Source organism: Carassius auratus, chromosome 4 (assembly GCF_003368295.1).
Source record: "Carassius auratus strain Wakin chromosome 4, ASM336829v1, whole genome shotgun sequence".
NCBI lineage: Eukaryota > Metazoa > Chordata > Actinopteri > Cypriniformes > Cyprinidae > Carassius > Carassius auratus.
This window is the reverse complement of record NC_039246.1, coordinates 9,058,069-9,076,209: the sequence shown is the minus strand read 5'-3', so window position 1 is coordinate 9,076,209 and position 18,141 is coordinate 9,058,069. Positions and strand designations below refer to the sequence as shown.

General features: G+C 37.1%; 1 protein-coding gene across 1 annotated transcript in view; it reads left to right on the top strand.

The window, feature by feature from the left end:
* LOC113068511 (deleted in malignant brain tumors 1 protein-like) overlaps positions 1-18,141 on the top strand; it is a 67,136-nt gene that overhangs the window by 32,394 nt on the left and 16,601 nt on the right. Inside the window, exons 19-35 of the mRNA XM_026241240.1 lie at positions 108-406; positions 511-797; positions 1,097-1,232; positions 1,309-1,626; positions 1,756-2,129; positions 2,450-2,545; positions 4,958-5,021; positions 10,152-10,466; positions 13,001-13,315; positions 13,409-13,602; positions 14,251-14,524; positions 15,860-16,174; positions 16,278-16,472; positions 16,571-16,666; positions 16,883-16,942; positions 17,033-17,098; positions 17,216-17,281. Coding sequence (XP_026097025.1) covers positions 108-406; positions 511-797; positions 1,097-1,232; positions 1,309-1,626; positions 1,756-2,129; positions 2,450-2,545; positions 4,958-5,021; positions 10,152-10,466; positions 13,001-13,315; positions 13,409-13,602; positions 14,251-14,524; positions 15,860-16,174; positions 16,278-16,472; positions 16,571-16,666; positions 16,883-16,942; positions 17,033-17,098; positions 17,216-17,281 — 3,470 coding nt within the window. The remainder of the gene's footprint in view (positions 1-107; positions 407-510; positions 798-1,096; positions 1,233-1,308; positions 1,627-1,755; positions 2,130-2,449; positions 2,546-4,957; positions 5,022-10,151; positions 10,467-13,000; positions 13,316-13,408; positions 13,603-14,250; positions 14,525-15,859; positions 16,175-16,277; positions 16,473-16,570; positions 16,667-16,882; positions 16,943-17,032; positions 17,099-17,215; positions 17,282-18,141) is intronic.

Sequence of the window (18,141 nt, the reverse complement as noted above, 5' to 3'; positions counted from 1 at the left end):
GGAAACTGTAAATGTTTGTTTTGTTATGGTATTTAACTATCAAACATTTGTTTTTGTCTACTGTGCATTGTCATTGATGTTATATAAACAGGTCATAAACCTTCCAGACTCATTAATGGATCTCACCTGTGCTCTGGGAGGATAGAAATCTTTCATAATCACATGTGGGTTTCAGTGTGTGACGCTGCTTTTGACCAGCAGGATGCAGAGGTTGTGTGTAGAGAGCTAGACTGTGGGGCTCCTGTACAGGTGCTGGGAGCAGCTGCTTTTGGCAAAGGAGACGCTCAGATGTGGACACAAGAGTTTCAGTGCAGTGGAAATGAATCCCAGATTTCATTCTGTTCAATATCCTCATCAAACAAACACAACTGCATCAGCGACAACATTGTTGGACTGATCTGTTCTGGTAAGTAATCAATATTGAAGTGTCTCTTCATTTATATTTGATACACTATATTTTCTGCTTCAGCTTCATTATACTTAATTTTAACTTGTCTTTTCTTAATTCAGGTTACACAGAGGCCAAACTACTGAATGGTTCAGACTCTTGTTCTGGAAGAGTAGAGCTTCGGTTCCTCAAAAAGTGGGGCACAGTGTGTGATGCATGCTGGGATATGAGAGTGGCCAGTGTCCTCTGTAAACAGCTGAATTGTGGGATTGCTGTGTCTGTTGTGGGATCAGACTGGTTTGGAGAGGGAAGTGGTGAAATCTGGGCTGATGTGTTTGATTGTGACGGGAATGAAACAAAACTCTCAGAATGTTCCATCTCTTCATGGAGTCGAGCTGAATGTTCTCACAGACGAGATGTTGGAGTCATCTGCTCTGGTGAGAGGATTTTATTAAGCAAAAATGTTGAATACATACTGCAATATCTTTCAACATATTCGTAAAATTCCTCATCTCCTCAGATTCCTCTCTGGCTCTTCATGATGGTCTGGTGCGGTTGTCTGGAGAGAGACAGTGTGAGGGGGAGCTGGAAGTTTTCATCCATCAGGTCTGGAGGAGAGTTCTGCTGGACTCCTGGAGTCTCACTGAATCCTCTGTGGTCTGCAGACAGCTGGGCTGTGGCTCTGTGCTGAACTTCTACGGCTCCTCTTCATCCAGTCCTGAACACAGTCATGAGTGTGTGACGGGCTTCCAGTGCTCTGGGAGTGAAGCTCATCTGGGGAACTGCAGCTCTCCACAAACTCTCAACTGCAGCTCCACACAACAGCTGTACATCACCTGCCTTGGTGAGAACAACAACATCTGGACAGATTCTTCAGTTGTTAGTGATGAATAATGTGTTTTTCTGTCTCTGAATATCAGGTCGTGGGTCTATCAGGCTGGTGGGTTCTGGGGGAGACTGTGCAGGGAGGCTGGAGGTTTTTCACAGCGGCTCATGGGGGACAGTGTGTGATGACTCCTGGGATATTAAAGATGCCCATGTGGTGTGCAGACAGCTGCAGTGTGGAGTGGCCCTCAGTAACCAGCAGGTACCAACCTGGTTTGGTCCTGGTTCTGGACACATATGGCTGGATGAGGTGGAGTGTGAGGGGAATGAGACTTCCCTGTGGAGCTGCTCTTCTTCAGGCTGGGGAAAACATGACTGTAATCAGAAGGAGGATGTAGGAGTCGTGTGCTCAGGTAGACATGTTGCTCTATTTTTACATTGAAATTAAATACAAAGTTTTACTAATTTTGACAATACTTGTCCATAATGTTCAGATTTTTTGTTTTGCAATTTAAAATGTACTTTTCTTAATTTTCATCTAGATTTTAAAGAGATCAGATTAACTGAGGGCTGTGAAGGGAATGTGGAGGTTTTCTACAATGGATCCTGGGGTAATGTGTGCTGGAACCAGATGGACAGAGACACAGCGAGTCTGATCTGTCAAGAGCTGAACTGTGGAAGATCTGGTGTTTTGTCTGCTTCTATACCAAGAGTAGAATCAGCTCCTAACTGGCTGGATAAAGTTACATGTCGACCACATGACTCAAATCTATGGCAGTGTCCATCTTTATCTTGGGGACAGAATGACTGTGGTAAAGATGAGGTGGTCAAAATTGTCTGCTTAGGTAAAATTCCATCACTTAACATTACAAGAGTAATCATACAAAAAGAGAAGATGCATAGAATAGAAATAATATAATATTGATTAACTTGTGATTACAGGACAGGAGAGTCCTGAGTCTCCTAGAAGCTATCTGACATGCTCCACATCTCTCCATCAGAGACAGTGTTCAGGTATGCTTATTTAATGAAAACAAACATAAAAATCATGGTTATGATGTTCTAGTATGTGGCACCAGCAGGATTTAATCCCAGGATCACACACATGGTATACTCCTGTGAAGGCGCTGCTCTTCATACAATAATCTGCTGAAAGGTAAAATGTTTTTTTTTTTTGTCATGTTTATATAAGATCATGTTCCTCTCAGACTGAGTGGAGGTAAGGGCCGGTGCTCTGGGAGGCTGGAGGTGTATCATAACGCTGTGTGGGGCTCAGTCTGTGATGATCAGTGGGACATCAGTGATGCTCAGGTGGTCTGCAGGCAGCTGGGTTGTGGAGCAGCACTGAGGGCTGTTGGGAATTCAGTCTTTGGTGCTGGTGAAGGTGTTGTGTGGATGAACAGAGTCGAGTGCAGAGGGAATGAGATTCACCTGTGGGACTGTCCTCTCTCCCTGAAAAACCACACTGACTGCTCCGAGAAAGAGCACGCTGGACTCACCTGTGCAGGTCACAGAATTATTTTTATAATTTTAGTAATTTGTTTATTTAAATAAAACAATTGCATGATTGTTAATGTGTTTGACAGATTTGCCAGATGTGTCAGTGTCCACTACTCCTGCTTCAACAACATCAGCTTCTCCTCCAGTTTCTCCTCCAGTGCTCTCAACATCAGTCTCTCCTCCACAAACTCTCTCCGTCCCCCCAGTGCTTGTGATTGTTCTGGGAGTTGTGCTCTTACTGCTCTTAGTGCCACTGCTTATACTGATTCAACAGAACAGAGTGATGAGGAGAGGTAGGAGAGATCCAGAGACTGTCATGTTGTGTCTTATTCAGTGTGTGATCAGTCATGTATTGTGAACTGACAGCAGGTTTGTCTGTCTACACTCACAGCTCTCTCTAAGAGGAGACACAGGATGAAGACTGAAGCCGTGTATGAAGAGCTTCAGCGGAGACCAACAAACAGACACAGTCTCTTCACTCAGAGGGGTGAGTAAGTGTCATAGAGTCTGATTTATGGAGATCAACTGAGTCATACATTTATTTAGAGGGGTGAGTGGAGTAAAATATATTAATAAATTATTGGCACTGTTTTGTGTGTGTGTGTGTGTGTGTGTTATTTGAAATAGTAATTTAAAATTGGTGATTTTGGCAGATTTTTTGACTGTGAACGTGTCCAAATTAGACCAAACTACTTCCTCTCTAATTTTCACAAAACGGTCATCCATAAAATGTGTTGCTGTTCTGTTGTAAGTAATCTTAAAGATTCCTAAATGCATCTACTTTCAGAAGGCCAAATAAAGGGCTTTTGCTTTCATCTAGATACACAGAGCATCTCCCTGACATGGCTGCTTCAACACTGCGGTTACTGAAACCACGCCTTCTCTCTTTGTGTGAATATTTGGATGGTATTACGCAAATATTTCCACACAGTGACGTAGACATGTGGGGGAGTTTGAATGAGCTGTTTTAGGGGGGCGTGGCAGAGCCTTAACTTTGATAAATAATATCTATTTGGATTTGAGACTAGTCTTTGTAACTTTACTGATCTTCTTCATGCATTAAGAGCTTGCAACACTCCAAAAAGAAAGGAAAAATTGAATCATATGACCCCTTTAAATAACTTTAATTTTATTTATTTTTATTTTTTAGGCACCAGACAAGACCAAAATTTGTTGTCAAAATAGTTCTATATTTTAGCTTTATTTATATATTTATTTTTTGGTTCACAGATAAACTCAAGATAGAGCACAAACAAAGCCACCGACACACCACACAATAACACAAAAGCATTTGTTAAATAACACACTCACAAAAGTAAATTGTGCCTTTTCAAGTCAAAGAATGTTACTTAAAAAAATACACAAAATTACAATATTTAATTTCACATCATTTAAACAATTTTGGGGGAAAAAAAGAAAAAAAGTTCAGTCCTTAACTCAATTCAAATAGCCCAACAAAGAAGAAGAAAAAAAAGTAAAAAGTTTCAATAGTTCAAAAGTTTAGATTCAATTTTATTACATTTTTACTTAGATTAGAAAAAACTAAGTTAGAGGACTGAAATATGATGTTACTTGCTTTGTACAGAAATTTATGTATATTAACTTAACTAAAAACATTAAATTAACAAGTTATCTAAGCATAGTTATATAAACCTATCAGAACACAGATAAGATAAGGATTTATTTTGCCTATTTTTTTTTTTCATCTGTTGTTTAAAGCAAGTTCTCCACTAGAAGTCACACCTAACTACAATAATGATGTCACCACCACTAAAAGCCCAGCAGGAACTGATTACACTGAATTAAAAGCAATGTTTATACTGTATTTTCTATTAACTAATTTAGAAGAGCAACAAGTCACACCTGAAAATTATTATGATATAATTACTGTTGGATTGAGACATTATCATGGTGCAGGTTAATATTTTTATTTTTTATAATTAATTCTACAAGTTTTAACATTTGATTTATATGCATTTTAACTAGGCATATGCTTCCAGTTTTTGTACATCTAATGAATGCATTGCATTTGTCATTGTTTTGCTGTAGATGACTTACCAGAAAACTATGATGATGTCATCATTGTACCACAGTTTTACAATGATAAAGCAGGTAGGGGGTGTCAAGTTTTATCCAAGTTCACACAAATATGTTAAGTTTTTTCTTTTGTTTTTCTTCAAATTATATTTGCGCATACAGTATGTAAACTTGTGTATTTCATAACAGACACATTTATATTATCAGAGGGTGTTAGGGGTGAAGTATGATAATCAGAAGAATGTCAGGGAATATGTGAGTGACATGTTTGGTATGTTATTGGCACCTTTTTTAACCTTCAACTGAATTTTGGAGCTTTTATAATTGCTTTATGTAATGAACTTTTGTGGTCACAGTTGCTCATTTAACTTCACTGCCAATATTGATGTGTTAATTGTAATACTTTTTTAAAAGCATATATCGATGCATTAATTTGCTTTTGTTTTCTAATAACAGACTATGATGATGTGGTGTTGCTGCAAAGAAAACATGAAGGGACTGAATAACTGAAAGCACCCACTGCCTCAAATCCTTTGGAAGTGTTTGTGGTCTTATATACTACTGTATGTGTTCACTGAAATCCAATTGTTCATTACATTTTGTATAATATGAACTAAATCAATTACCTTTAGCCAATATATATATATATATATATATATATATATATATATATATATATATATATATATATATATATATATATATATATATATATATATATATATATATTTCTTTACGGCCTTTTTAAAAAAAAATAATAATAAAAAAAAATCTATTTGCAGAGGTTTTTACAAATTATATTGATTTTGTAATCCCATTGTAACCTTTCTATCATGTATACTTAGCAATTTGAGAAAAAAATAAATAAAGAAATAAAATTACTAACACTTAATCAATGTGTATGTACTGTAACTGTGTTATAATTTATCATTATTATTATTATTATTATTATTATTATTACCAATTAATTTCCACCAGCCCAGTCTTTAACCTTTTCAAAGCACCTTCATCACATATTCACTTTTGATGTATAAAAACTAATCATGGACCAGTCTGAATGAGGCAGCTGAATTTTTATTTTTATTTTATTTTTTTCAGAAACTGACAGCCACAGACATTTACTGACCTAATTCTATTGTCTCCACACAAATGTACATGTGCATAGATGGGTGAACAAAATCACCTTATTTTGTAAATTCACCATAGTTTTCATTAAGCACCAAGTTTGAAAATTTAAAAAGCTTACATTCAGAAAATGAGCCTGCAATAATAACAAATAAAGTAATGGTCAGGGTTTAATACAAACATTAATAATAATAAAAAAAAAAGTTTAATGAATTAAATATATATATATATATATATATATATATATATATATATATATATATACTTATAAGAGAATATTGATCAATTTAGTGTTATGCATCTACTGTATTATCATATTCATATGTTTTGTTCTAATGTCGTAATTCCAAGTTTAGTCCTACTGTATTAATACATACGTGGCCTTGCGGTAATTAAATGTTACGGTAATTATTATTAACGAGTGATCATATTTCCAAATACTTTTTGACATTTTAACAGATAACAAATATTGTATTTATTTTTTCTTTAATATCATTTTTAATAAACACAACTGATAGGATTAGAAGTGAAAAGGGGAGACTATTACGATTACATTTTAAAGGGGGGGTGAAATGCTCGTTTTCACTCAATATCCTGTTAATCTTGAGTAATTATAGAGTAGTACTGCATCCTTCATAAATCCAAAAAGTCTTGTTTTATTATATTCATAAGAGAAAGATAGTCTGTACCGATTTTTCCCGGAAAAACACGACCGACTGGAGGCGTGACGTGTGGGCGGAGCTAAAGAATGACGAGCGCGAATAGGCTTTTGCGTTTAGAAGATGTGACATTACGAATGAGGGAAAACCCATCATTCCAAAACAAACCATGGCTTACAGTCAGATTCAGCCATTTATTTATGATCCAGAATCAGATCCAGAGGCTGAAACTGAAGGAAAGCAGCAGTAGCAACGACTCGCTCCGAGCGGGGCTCGAACCCGGGTCTCTGGCATGGGAGGGGACGCACTAACAAGGAGGCAGAGATATTTGAAGCAGTTTTACTCACCGCCTGCGGTTCCAACACATGATCGTGACCCTTTTTCCTTGGGATTGCATCATCCTTAAGAAATAAACGATACGCAAATCCGTCGTCAAACTGGGCCTTGTGAACAAGCATCTTCGAAATGCAGGGAACAAACAAAAACACTTGCACAGCTCCGTTGATGCTCTGTAAAAATAAACTCAATCCACTGGTCCCTTAATGCTGTTTTTTTGGTAATCTGTGCAGGGTTGTCTTGCCCTGGCAACCAAAAACACTTCTTTTGTGACTTTTCGCGAAGCTCTCGCTCTGATCAGTGAATCGCTCTGATCAGTGAAATGTCTGTGCTGCTCAGCCTCGCTATACGGGAGCGTGCGCTCTTCCGGCAGAAGTGCGTTTTGGGAACAAAAATACTCCTTCAAATGTACAACTTAATTTTTGAAACTTTGTCCATGTTTAGCATGGGAATCCAACTCTTTAACAATGTAAAAAACTCAGTATGCATGAAATAGCATTTCACCCCCCCTTTAAAGCATCCATGTGAAAACAAACCTGTGGCAAGAGATGTGAGGATTTGGGGAGAAAAACAAGAGATTCTTCGTAAATTATTCATGGTACAGTATATAGCCTATTGTAAATGAAATCAGGAGGTCAGACCACAGATGTGCAGTTGTCTACGTTTGTTTGTTTTAGTTTTTTTCCCCTTCATTGTTGTTATAGTAGAATACAAAGAAAAAAAATAATGAGGAAAAGACTACAGCAGACTGAAAGAACTCTTCTCATAGATATTCTTGTTATACCATGTCATTAATATTTATTTAACGAGGTTGTATGATGTTGCTAAAGATAACATTATATTGTGTGTTTGGTGTAATGCAGGGGTTTCCAACCCTGCTTCTGGAGAGATACTGTCCTGCAAATTTCAGCTCCAACCACAACTGAACCAGCTAATCAAAGTGTTCAGGGCTACATGATAATTACTGGCCAGTGTGTTGGAGCAGGGTTGGAACTGAAGTCTGCAGGTTGGAGATCCCTGGTGTAACACCATGTGTTTATGTGATTTAATGTTCAAAAAAAAAATTTATGATGTAATCACTGTTGGACTGACACATCATGCTAAAGGTTTATTTCTTTAATGACTATTTTTAATATTTGAAGATGCATGTATAATGGATATTTCTATTATAATTTTTATAAGTTATGTCTCTTGTCACATTTTATTTTGGTTGCAGGTGACATTTCAGAAAGCTATGATGATGTTGTCATCATTAGACAGCTCTCCAATAATAAATCAGGTGTGAGTTTCATATTTTACTTTATTAAATAGACTGGTACAGTGTTTTTCTTTTCTTTTACTATAGTTCATTATAATGTTATATAAATTATATAGACTTAGTTTTTATGTTTTATATTGTTATATATTTGTGTATTTTGAAGTGCAGTGTGAGATTTTGTTTAATTAATTGTAGTAATTAATGACTGACACTTTTATATCAGAGAGAGATCTGGAGGAGTATGATAATTCAAGGAATGTCAGTAAAGATGTGCAGTTACCGTTCTGTCTGTCACGTACGAGTATACATCTTTACGATTATACTGTCACATACAAGCATAAATCTTTATGATTATACTGTCACATACGAGCATACATCTTTACGATTATATTTAACTAATGACAATTAGTACATTTTTTAAATACATAATTACTTATCAAAATATCTCTCATAAAGCATAAACATAATTAATAGAAAAAAAAAAAACTTACTGTGTACGTCTGTTCGTCACTTACCATTGGAAGCTAATTGAAGCAGCCTACGTTTCTGCTGAATCCTGCAGCTCATCTGGCAATCTGGAGTCAGGGGGTAGGGGGAGGGGATACACCGCTCTACAGTATTTTTATAGTGATTGCCGTACCAGTTTAGGCCACAATCCTACATACGGCTCCTTTAACTTCTTAAACTGATAATTGAGCAATATCTAGTAACAGATGGTTAAAACACATCTGATTATTATATCATTACTGCTTTTCTGTCGATGGCATGTAAATGTCACTGAAAGGAGGTTAAAAATTGTTTGTTGGATGTTATTTGGATGGTTTGCCATAATATGCCAGTGCCCTGAGAGTTATTCACTGTCTTTCAAGTAGGAGTGTAATTTAGTCATCTATTTTTATTTTTTTTAAGTGTGGCAAGTGTATTCTTTTAAGTAGCTTTAGGACAGCATAGTTTCGCATACAGATTCTTGAAGACAAAAGCTCAGGTTCATATTTTATAGTACTCAGAAACGATGAATGTATGGTACAGAATGCTGTAGCAGACAATGAGCACGCTGAACTCTCTCTGCTGGCCACAAGGTGAACAACATGCTCATCTTCCCTCAATGAGAATTATGGTTTTTGTGGGCCATCTGAAACCACTTGTGGAATTAGGTAAATTTCACTTTGGTTACAGGAATTCTTTTTAAATACAAATTTAAGCAAAATATTTATTAATCAAATTTTTTATCTATTTGTTTATTTAAATAAATTGTATTATTCATTTTTGAATATGTTTGGTAAGTGTTAATGTCATGCTAGCAGATGTATACACTAATAGACATTTTTAGGACATTTGCAGTTATTTATCAGTGCTTTTATCTCGTCTGCAGGTGTTTGGCTTTGATGCTGTAAATAAACTGGAGAGTTTCCTGCCTCCTGTATGTCTTATATTTATCTCTCTCTTTGTGTGTGTGTGTGTGTGTGTGCATCCCCTCAGTCAGGCGTCTTGATGTATGGGAGGAGGAGTTCATCAGCACTGACTGTTTAGATGTATATATTTATATATGGTGAATGTCAGAAAAGCGTCCTCTGATTTGTCACTGAAGTTGTTTGATGATTTCCTCTGTTGTGTCTAATAAGGTAATAGCGAGTGTGATTGGAGGGTGTTGGGTCTCTTTCTCTCTCATTAAGGGGGCTGAGAGGATGCCTGTACTTCTGTATCATCAGAGCAGAGAAGCTTGTACACTGGGTGTTGAGTTAATCACGCTGAGGATGAGGATGATGGGGAGATGCATGACACTCATTTTACTGTCTTCAGTTATAATACTAATAACAGCTGGTAAGTACAGCATTAAAAAATAGACGTTGGAGCCTTTTAGACATTACTGTTACTAGAGTTACTTTCTGAAATATTGTGTTTATAAATTACTTGCTTTAAATATTTTTATTATAGTGTGATGTTTTAAATTACAATATAATCATATAATAAGTCACAATATGCTCTCTCTCTCTCTCTTTCATTTTCTCTGTTCAATATACAGACCGTGTGAATGTGAGGTTGGTTGGTGGTCACAGTCGCTGTGCTGGTAGAGTGGAGGTTCTTCACAGAGGTCAGTGGGGAACAGTGTGTGATGATGACTGGGATTTGGCTGATGCTGCAGTGGTGTGTAGAGAGCTGGACTGTGGAGAACCTGTAGATGCTCTGGGTGATGCACACTTTGGTCAAGGATCAGGAGCAATCTGGATGACTCATGTCAGATGTGTTGGTTCAGAATCCACCTTGAAGTACTGTATATCAGGGGCATGGGGTAAAGATTATTGCAATCATACTAGAGATGCCGGAGTCATCTGCTCAGGTAAAAAGTCCCAAACCTTGTCATCACTGAGGAACACATGTTCCTCTTTACTAAAAACAATAGGGTTCATTTAATCATTTTTGTCAATTTATTAAATTATACTTCAGATACATGCAAAGGTTAATTATTTTCATTACATTAACTTGAGTAAGGTTTTGGGAAAAAAGCACTTTCAATAGTTTTACTGTAAACTTTTACTCGATTTCAGTGTTTGCTTATTAGTGTTTTTATAAACAATTTTTTTTTGTAAATATTTAGTTGATTTTTCAGATTCTTCTGTTTATTTACTGAGTATTTGACAATCACTGCGTACCACGAGCTAAGAGCAAATGCACCAGTGTGTTTGACTGCCCACTTTTAGAGCAACATTTGTTCTGAAAAAGAATATCCGAAAGTGAGCATAACTCGAGGCCCTAACAGCCAAGCCTCCAATGCTTTTACCAAGGGGTTAAATGGAACTGAATTATGAGTTATTAAATGCTTAAAAGCTCTCTTCCAGTAGCACCAGGATTTGATCCTTTTCACACAGTTCAAGGAAGGTTGGAATAAGCTTTTGAGAGTTTTTTTCAGAGTACCTCTTAGTATTCTCTCTTTCCTACACACACATACTGTATATCAGGTTTAATGGGACTCTAATGTTATTTATAGTGTACATTTTCTATCCCTTAACCCTAACCTTGACTCCTCAGAAAACTCAAGGAATTTTTTGGATTTCAACACAGTCCTCAGAAAGTTGCGTTGGAAATAATGCAGCGATGTTTACAGAATTTTATGAAATTACAAACAAACAATCCTTTAATTGGATACATGCAAGACAATTAGTGGTCAATGGCAACTCTGAGTGTGTGTTAAATTAAAAAAGAAACACATCCCAGCATGACAGGCTGTAGCAGTGGTGAAATGAGACTGTTGTGAAAGTGGAGCTAATTTTAATGTTAAAGCATTTACATTTTAATAAATTACTTGTCAACAGTTTGGAACCATTATGATTTTTAAATGTTTTATTGTCTTATTTCAAGTTTCTTATGATTGCATAGGCTGCATTTATGTGCATTTATCATATACTTAAAAAAAAATATATATTTTTACTTGATTTAACCACAGAGGGTGTCTTTTGTGTAGCGCAAAGAGATAAAATAAAATAAAATAAAATAAAATAAAATAAATGGTCAAGTAACCTAGTTCACTTGAGATGGATTGACTCAGTAAAAAAGACTATAAAATATAAAATGTCCATCTGTCAGTTCTTATTTTTATTTTTTTTATACAGTTGAGTATACAAAGAGTAAATGTATCTTATCATGTAATCTTATTCATGTGTAAATGCATTTATTCCACCTGTGTGCATCAATAACCAGTGACATTTAGCATCAAAATAATGATTCTCATTCATAGTTATAAATGTAAACATTTTTTTTTTTTATATTCCCAAACATGTTAACTACAGTATATCATGAAATATGTGTACGTAAATGCATTTTGTACCTTTAAAGATCATGTTTGTACCAAATAAGGGTGTCATGCCATAAAATATTTTAAATACGACTGACTTTGCATTTAATGTGAATTTAATAATAACAATAATAAAAACATTGTGAGCAACTAATTATAACACTTTCATTTACTTTGACAGAAATAAAGCAAAAAACATTTATCTAGCCAGAGTTGAAGCACAAAAACTCCCATTATATTTACTGAAGCTGCTTACACTTTTGAAATTAATCTTTTACATTTGTACGCACATCTGCACTTTATTGTTTCTGATTAGAGAATTCGACGGAGAGCAGAATTTAGTCAGTTAGTGCACGCACACTGACGAGTGTTTCAGCGATGACTCATCTGAATGCCTCTGATTGGTCATTGCATTCATAAACTCAACAAAATCGAGAGTGATTAGTTATAATGCACAGTGCTATAAAAACTCATCTGTCTCTGGCTCAGTGCCAGCCATGCAGATCTGAATTTAGTAGCTGGTTATGTGAAGCACTGAAAAATATAATCAAACCGTTATTTATATGTATATATATATATATATATATATATATATATATATATATATATATATATATATATATATATATATATATATATATATATATATATATAAATTATACGGATATTTTTATTTTTTTTGTCTTTTGGAAGCTGCATTCAAAATCCACTTGGCTCAAAATCTGAGGGTGCACGTGCCTCCAGTTTCAATGGGCATGAGAAATAATGTTTGTTTGGGCTAAATAATTTAACGATAACGATTTTTTTCATTTGTTCCAACATGCAGAAATTTGTAGAGGTTTTTTTTTATTTTATTTATATATATATATATATATTTATTATTATTATTATAGTCATCCTAGTTCAGGTTACCATAATGTTTGTTTGGGACAGAATAATAATATGTAAAAGAAAGCAGCCACATACAGTACATAATTGCATATCTTCTGTAGCTTGTTTAGGGATCAAGTCCCGTTAAGTTTTTTTCTTCATTGTATAAAGTCATGCTCAATTGGGATGAAACAACATTATCTGTGGCATTATCTGTGTCTTCTTAGAAGCCAGACTGGTTGGAGGTTCTCGCTGCTCTGGGAGGTTGGAGATACTTCATGATCAGACGTGGATGTCAGTGTGTGACGCTGTCTTTGACCAGCAGGATGCAGAGGTTGTGTGTAGAGAGCTGGACTGTGGGGCTCCTGTACAGGTGCTGGGAGCAGCTGCTTTTGACAAAGGAGACGCTCAGATGTGGACACAAGAGATTCAGTGCAGAGGAAATGAGTCTCATATTTCATTCTGTTCAGTGTCAACATACAATCACAACTGCACCAGTGACAATAACGTGGACATGATATGTTCTGGTAAAATATCAATATTCAGTGACTCTTTCTTTATATTTGATATATTATATCTTCTGCAGCATTATAGCATTATATTTTGACTTTTATATTCAGGTTATACAAAAGTCAAACTGATGAACGGTTCAGACTCTTGTTCTGGAAGAGTGGAGCTTCAGTTCCTCAATGAGTGGGGCACAGTGTGTGATGCATGCTGGGATATGAGAGCTGCCAGTGTCCTCTGTAGACAGCTGAATTGTGGGATTGCTGTGTCTGTTGTGGGATCAGACTGGTTTGGAGAGGGAAGTGGTGAAATCTGGGCTGATGTGTTTGATTGTGACGGGAATGAAACAAAACTCTCAGAATGTTCCATCTCTTCATGGAGTCGAGCTGAATGTTCGCACAGACGAGATGTTGGAGTCATCTGCTCTGGTGAGAGGATTTTATTAAGCAAAAATGTTGAATACATACTGCAATATCTTTCAACATATTCGTAAAATTCCTCATCTCCTCAGATTCCTCTCTGGCTCTTCATGATGGTCTGGTGCGGTTGTCTGGAGAGAGACAGTGTGAGGGGGAGCTGGAAGTTTTCTTCCATCAGGTCTGGAGGAGAGTTCTGCTGGACTCCTGGAGTCTCACTGAATCCTCTGTGGTCTGCAGACAGCTGGGCTGTGGCTCTGTGCTGAACTTCTACAGCTCCACTTCATCTAGTCCTGAACACAGTCATGAGTGTGTGACGGGCTTCCAGTGCTCTGGGAGTGAAGCTCATCTGGGGAACTGCAGCTTTCCACAAACTCTTAACTGCAGCTCCACACAACAGCTGTACATCACCTGCCTTGGTGAGAACAACAACATCTGGACAGATTCTTCAGTTGTTAGTGATGAATAATGTGTTTTTCTGTCTCTGAATATCAGGTCGTGGATCCATCAGGCTGGTGGGTTCTGGGGGAGACTGTGCAGGGAGGCTGGAGGTTTTTCACAGCGGCTCATGGGGGACAGTGTGTGATGACTCCTGGGATATTAAAGATGCCCATGTGGTGTGCAGACAGCTGCAGTGTGGAGTGGCCCTCAGTAACCAGCAGGTACCAGCCTGGTTTGGTCCTGGTTCTGGACACATATGGCTGGATGAGGTGGAGTGTGAGGGGAATGAGACGTCCCTGTGGAGCTGCTCTTCTTCAGGCTGGGGAAAACATGACTGTAATCGCAAGGAGGATGTAGGAGTCGTGTGCTCAGGTAAAAACTAGACTGCTGTATAATTAATTAAAAAAAAAAAGGATTTTAAATTGATATTTGTTTTCATTTCCTTTAAGATTTTAAAGAGATCAGGTTAACTGAGGGCTGTGAAGGGAATGTGGAGGTTTTCTACAATGGATCCTGGGGTAATGTGTGCTGGAACCAGATGGACAGAGACACAGTCAGTCTGATCTGTCAAGAGCTGAACTGTGGAATATCTGGTATTTTGTCTGCTTCTACACCAAGAGTGAAATCAGCTCCTAACTGGCTGGATAAAGTAACATGTCGACCACATGATTCAAATCTGTGGCAATGTCCATCTTCACCCTGGGGACAGAATGACTGCAATGAAGATGAAGTCACCAAAATCAACTGCTCAGGTAAAACTGATGCAAAAAAAAAAAAAAAAAAATTCAAGATTAAATATATACCAAAACCACAAGCACTATTTTGTAGGGATGCAACGATCTGATATTCTGGATTGGTATCGGCTCCGATACTGCCATTTAAAAGTGCCTGGCCCAAGTCTTGGAAAAGCTGTGGATGTAGCCTTTCTTTTAGATGTGAAATACATTCGAATTGTTATACAAGTACTACAGAAACTACAATCTGCTTTTACAACTGAATAATTAAAAATGCTTCAAGGTTACAGTGAAGGGGAATTTATCCCTAATGAGAAGGACCATTTTCCAAATCAGCTTTTTTCAAAAAATTCCACTATAAAAGGCCAATCTAAAATGTACACCAGATACTGACTGGTTTTCGGACCCCCCAATATAGTAAAACTACACATTTTAGAGTGGCCTTTTAATGTGGCCAGCCTAAGGCACACTCGTGGAATAATCATGCTATCTTAATCAGCATCTTGATATGCCACACCTGTGAGGTAGATGGATATCTTGGCAAAGGGGAAGTGCTCACTAACACAGATTTCAACCAATTTGTGAACAATATTTGAGAGAAATAGGCCTTTTGTGTACATAGAAAAAGTCTTAGATCTTTTTGTTCAGTGTACTGTATATATGTGTGTGTGTGTGTAGAGAGAGAAAGAGCAAGATAGAGTTTAATACTGATAATATATAGGCCTATGTATTGATGTATAAATTAATGAACTGATTACAGAACATAAAAGCCATGAGTCCCCTCGAAGCTATCTGACATGGTCCTCATCTCCCCACCAGAAACAGTGTTCAGGTAAGTTTAACTTTGGGGAAAATAGCATCATAACAGCCTTTGTAATGTATTTGTTTTTCTGGGGACAATGACGGGATTTTATCTCTGCATGTTGTAAACGCCTGACCACACATTGTTGTTCTGTCTGTGTGTGTGTTTCAGATCATGTTGCTCTCAGACTGAGTGGAGGTAAGGGCCGGTGCTCTGGGAGGCTGGAGGTGTATCATAACGCTGTGTGGGGCTCAGTCTGTGATGATCAGTGGGACATCAGCGATGCTCAGGTGGTCTGCAGGCAGCTGGGTTGTGGAGCAGCACTGAGGGCTGATGGGAATTCAGTCTTTGGTGCTGGTGAAGGTGTTGTGTGGATGAACAGAGTCGAGTGCAGAGGGAATGAGATTCACCTGTGGGACTGTCCTCTCTCCCTGAAAAACCACACTGACTGCTCCCACAAAGAGCACGCTGGACTCACCTGTGCAGGTCACAACAATCACAGAGAAATATTATTTATTTTATCAGTTTAGCGCTAAGTAATATTTGTGTATTTAAATAATTTATCAATTAAATAATTTTATATTGCCAGATGTGTCAGTGTCCTCTACTCCAGCCACAACATCAGCTTCTCCTCCAGTTTCTCCTCCAGTGCGCTCAACATCAGTCTCTCCTCCACAAACTCTCTCCGTCCCCCCAGTGCTTGTGATTGTTCTGGGAGTTGTGCTCTTACTGCTCTTAGTGCCACTGCTTATACTGATTCAGCAGAACAGAGTGATGAGGAGAGGTAGGAGAGATACAAAGACTGTCATATTGTGTCTTATTCAGTGTGTGATCAGTCATGTGTTGTGAACTGACAGCAGGTTTGTCTGTCTACACTCACAGCTCTCTCTAAGAGGAGACACAGGACGACGACTGAAGCCGTGTATGAAGAGCTTCAGCGGAGACCCACTAATAGACATAGTCTCTTCACTCAGAGGGGTAAGTGTTATAGAGTCTGGTGTGTTGAGATCAACAGGGTGATCTCTTTATTCAGAGGGGTGAGTAGAGTAAATCACTCTGATTCCTTTGAGGGATGTTTTGTGCATTGAAATTATATATAGTTAGTGTTAGCCTTTATGATCCAAAAGTATTGTGGATTTAGGATGATTTATGATTGTGATCATGTGTCCGATGGTTTTAATTCCCTAATAACAGGAAGTGTCCTTTCTAAAGAACAGCATTCTGGGTATGAAGATGTTGATAAACTTATTTCAGGTTAGAAGGCACAAGCATATTCTACAAAAAAAAAAATGCATGTTAAATTTAATTATTAACAATTACAATTTATCGACAATTTATTTTTAGCAAACTCTTCAGTAGGAGTCACCCCTGACTACTATAATGACATCACCACCACAAAAGGTCAATCAGGTCAGTGAAATTGTAACCAATCACAGGATTTCACTTAATTAAATTACCTGTCTGGCTTATGAACTGTGCACTTAGTCTCTGCTCATTTTTTTTATTTTATACTGCATAATTTAAAAGAGCAACAAATGACACCAGAGGATTATGATGACGCGATCACTGCTGGTGGGAGACATCATGCTACAGGTTTACATCTGTTATTTATTTCTACATTTAAACACTATTTATATGATTTCTAATAGTACAAGTGAACTAGAGATTGACCGGCCAGGGATCGGAATCAGCTGATATTCCGCGTGATTGTCCCTTACCAGTAAATGGCCAGTCTCACGTCTTGCCGATTCCAAGAATTTCCATTTTGACATTACAGTTACGCTCACATTCATGCGTTAACAACATAGTCCTGAAAGTTCTTCACTGTGAGTGGTGAAAACACAAAGTTCAGAATTCATAATATGTGCAAGGCCAAAGTAAACCATGGGGCTTGATTAATGTATCAATGCTTGTCTGGGACAAGTAGTTTTTTTTTTTTTTTTTTTTTTTGGTTTTTATAAGAGAGAAATTTACTTGCCTGACCGGACAAGAAGCCTGATTAAAACATCAATAACAAAAACAACTAGGGAAGCACTGAAACTTGGCCATCAAAAATGTCTTCTGGAGACGGGGCGGGAATATGCAGCTAATTTGCATTTAGAGTGATACATTTAGACGCACCCCAAAAATGACATTTTAGAGCTGTTATAACATGATCTTTTGGCCAATTTTTTACTGAAACTTCCCAATCACATCCTGGGGACACCCATGACCAATATTGCATCTTGTAAAAAGGGAGTTTGGTCTATGCTATTTTCAGTTGATGAATGAACACTGCATAGTTGACCTCCCTTCCAATAAATTGCAATAGCCTATGTTTTCTTTTTTTGTTACTTTTTATATAAAACAAAAATCTCCGATTTAAAATTCTGTTCATTTCATTAGGAAATTTAAGCAATAATATTGTTGCACAATGTAGTTTAAAGTGGGTACTCAACCAGCCTAATTAAACG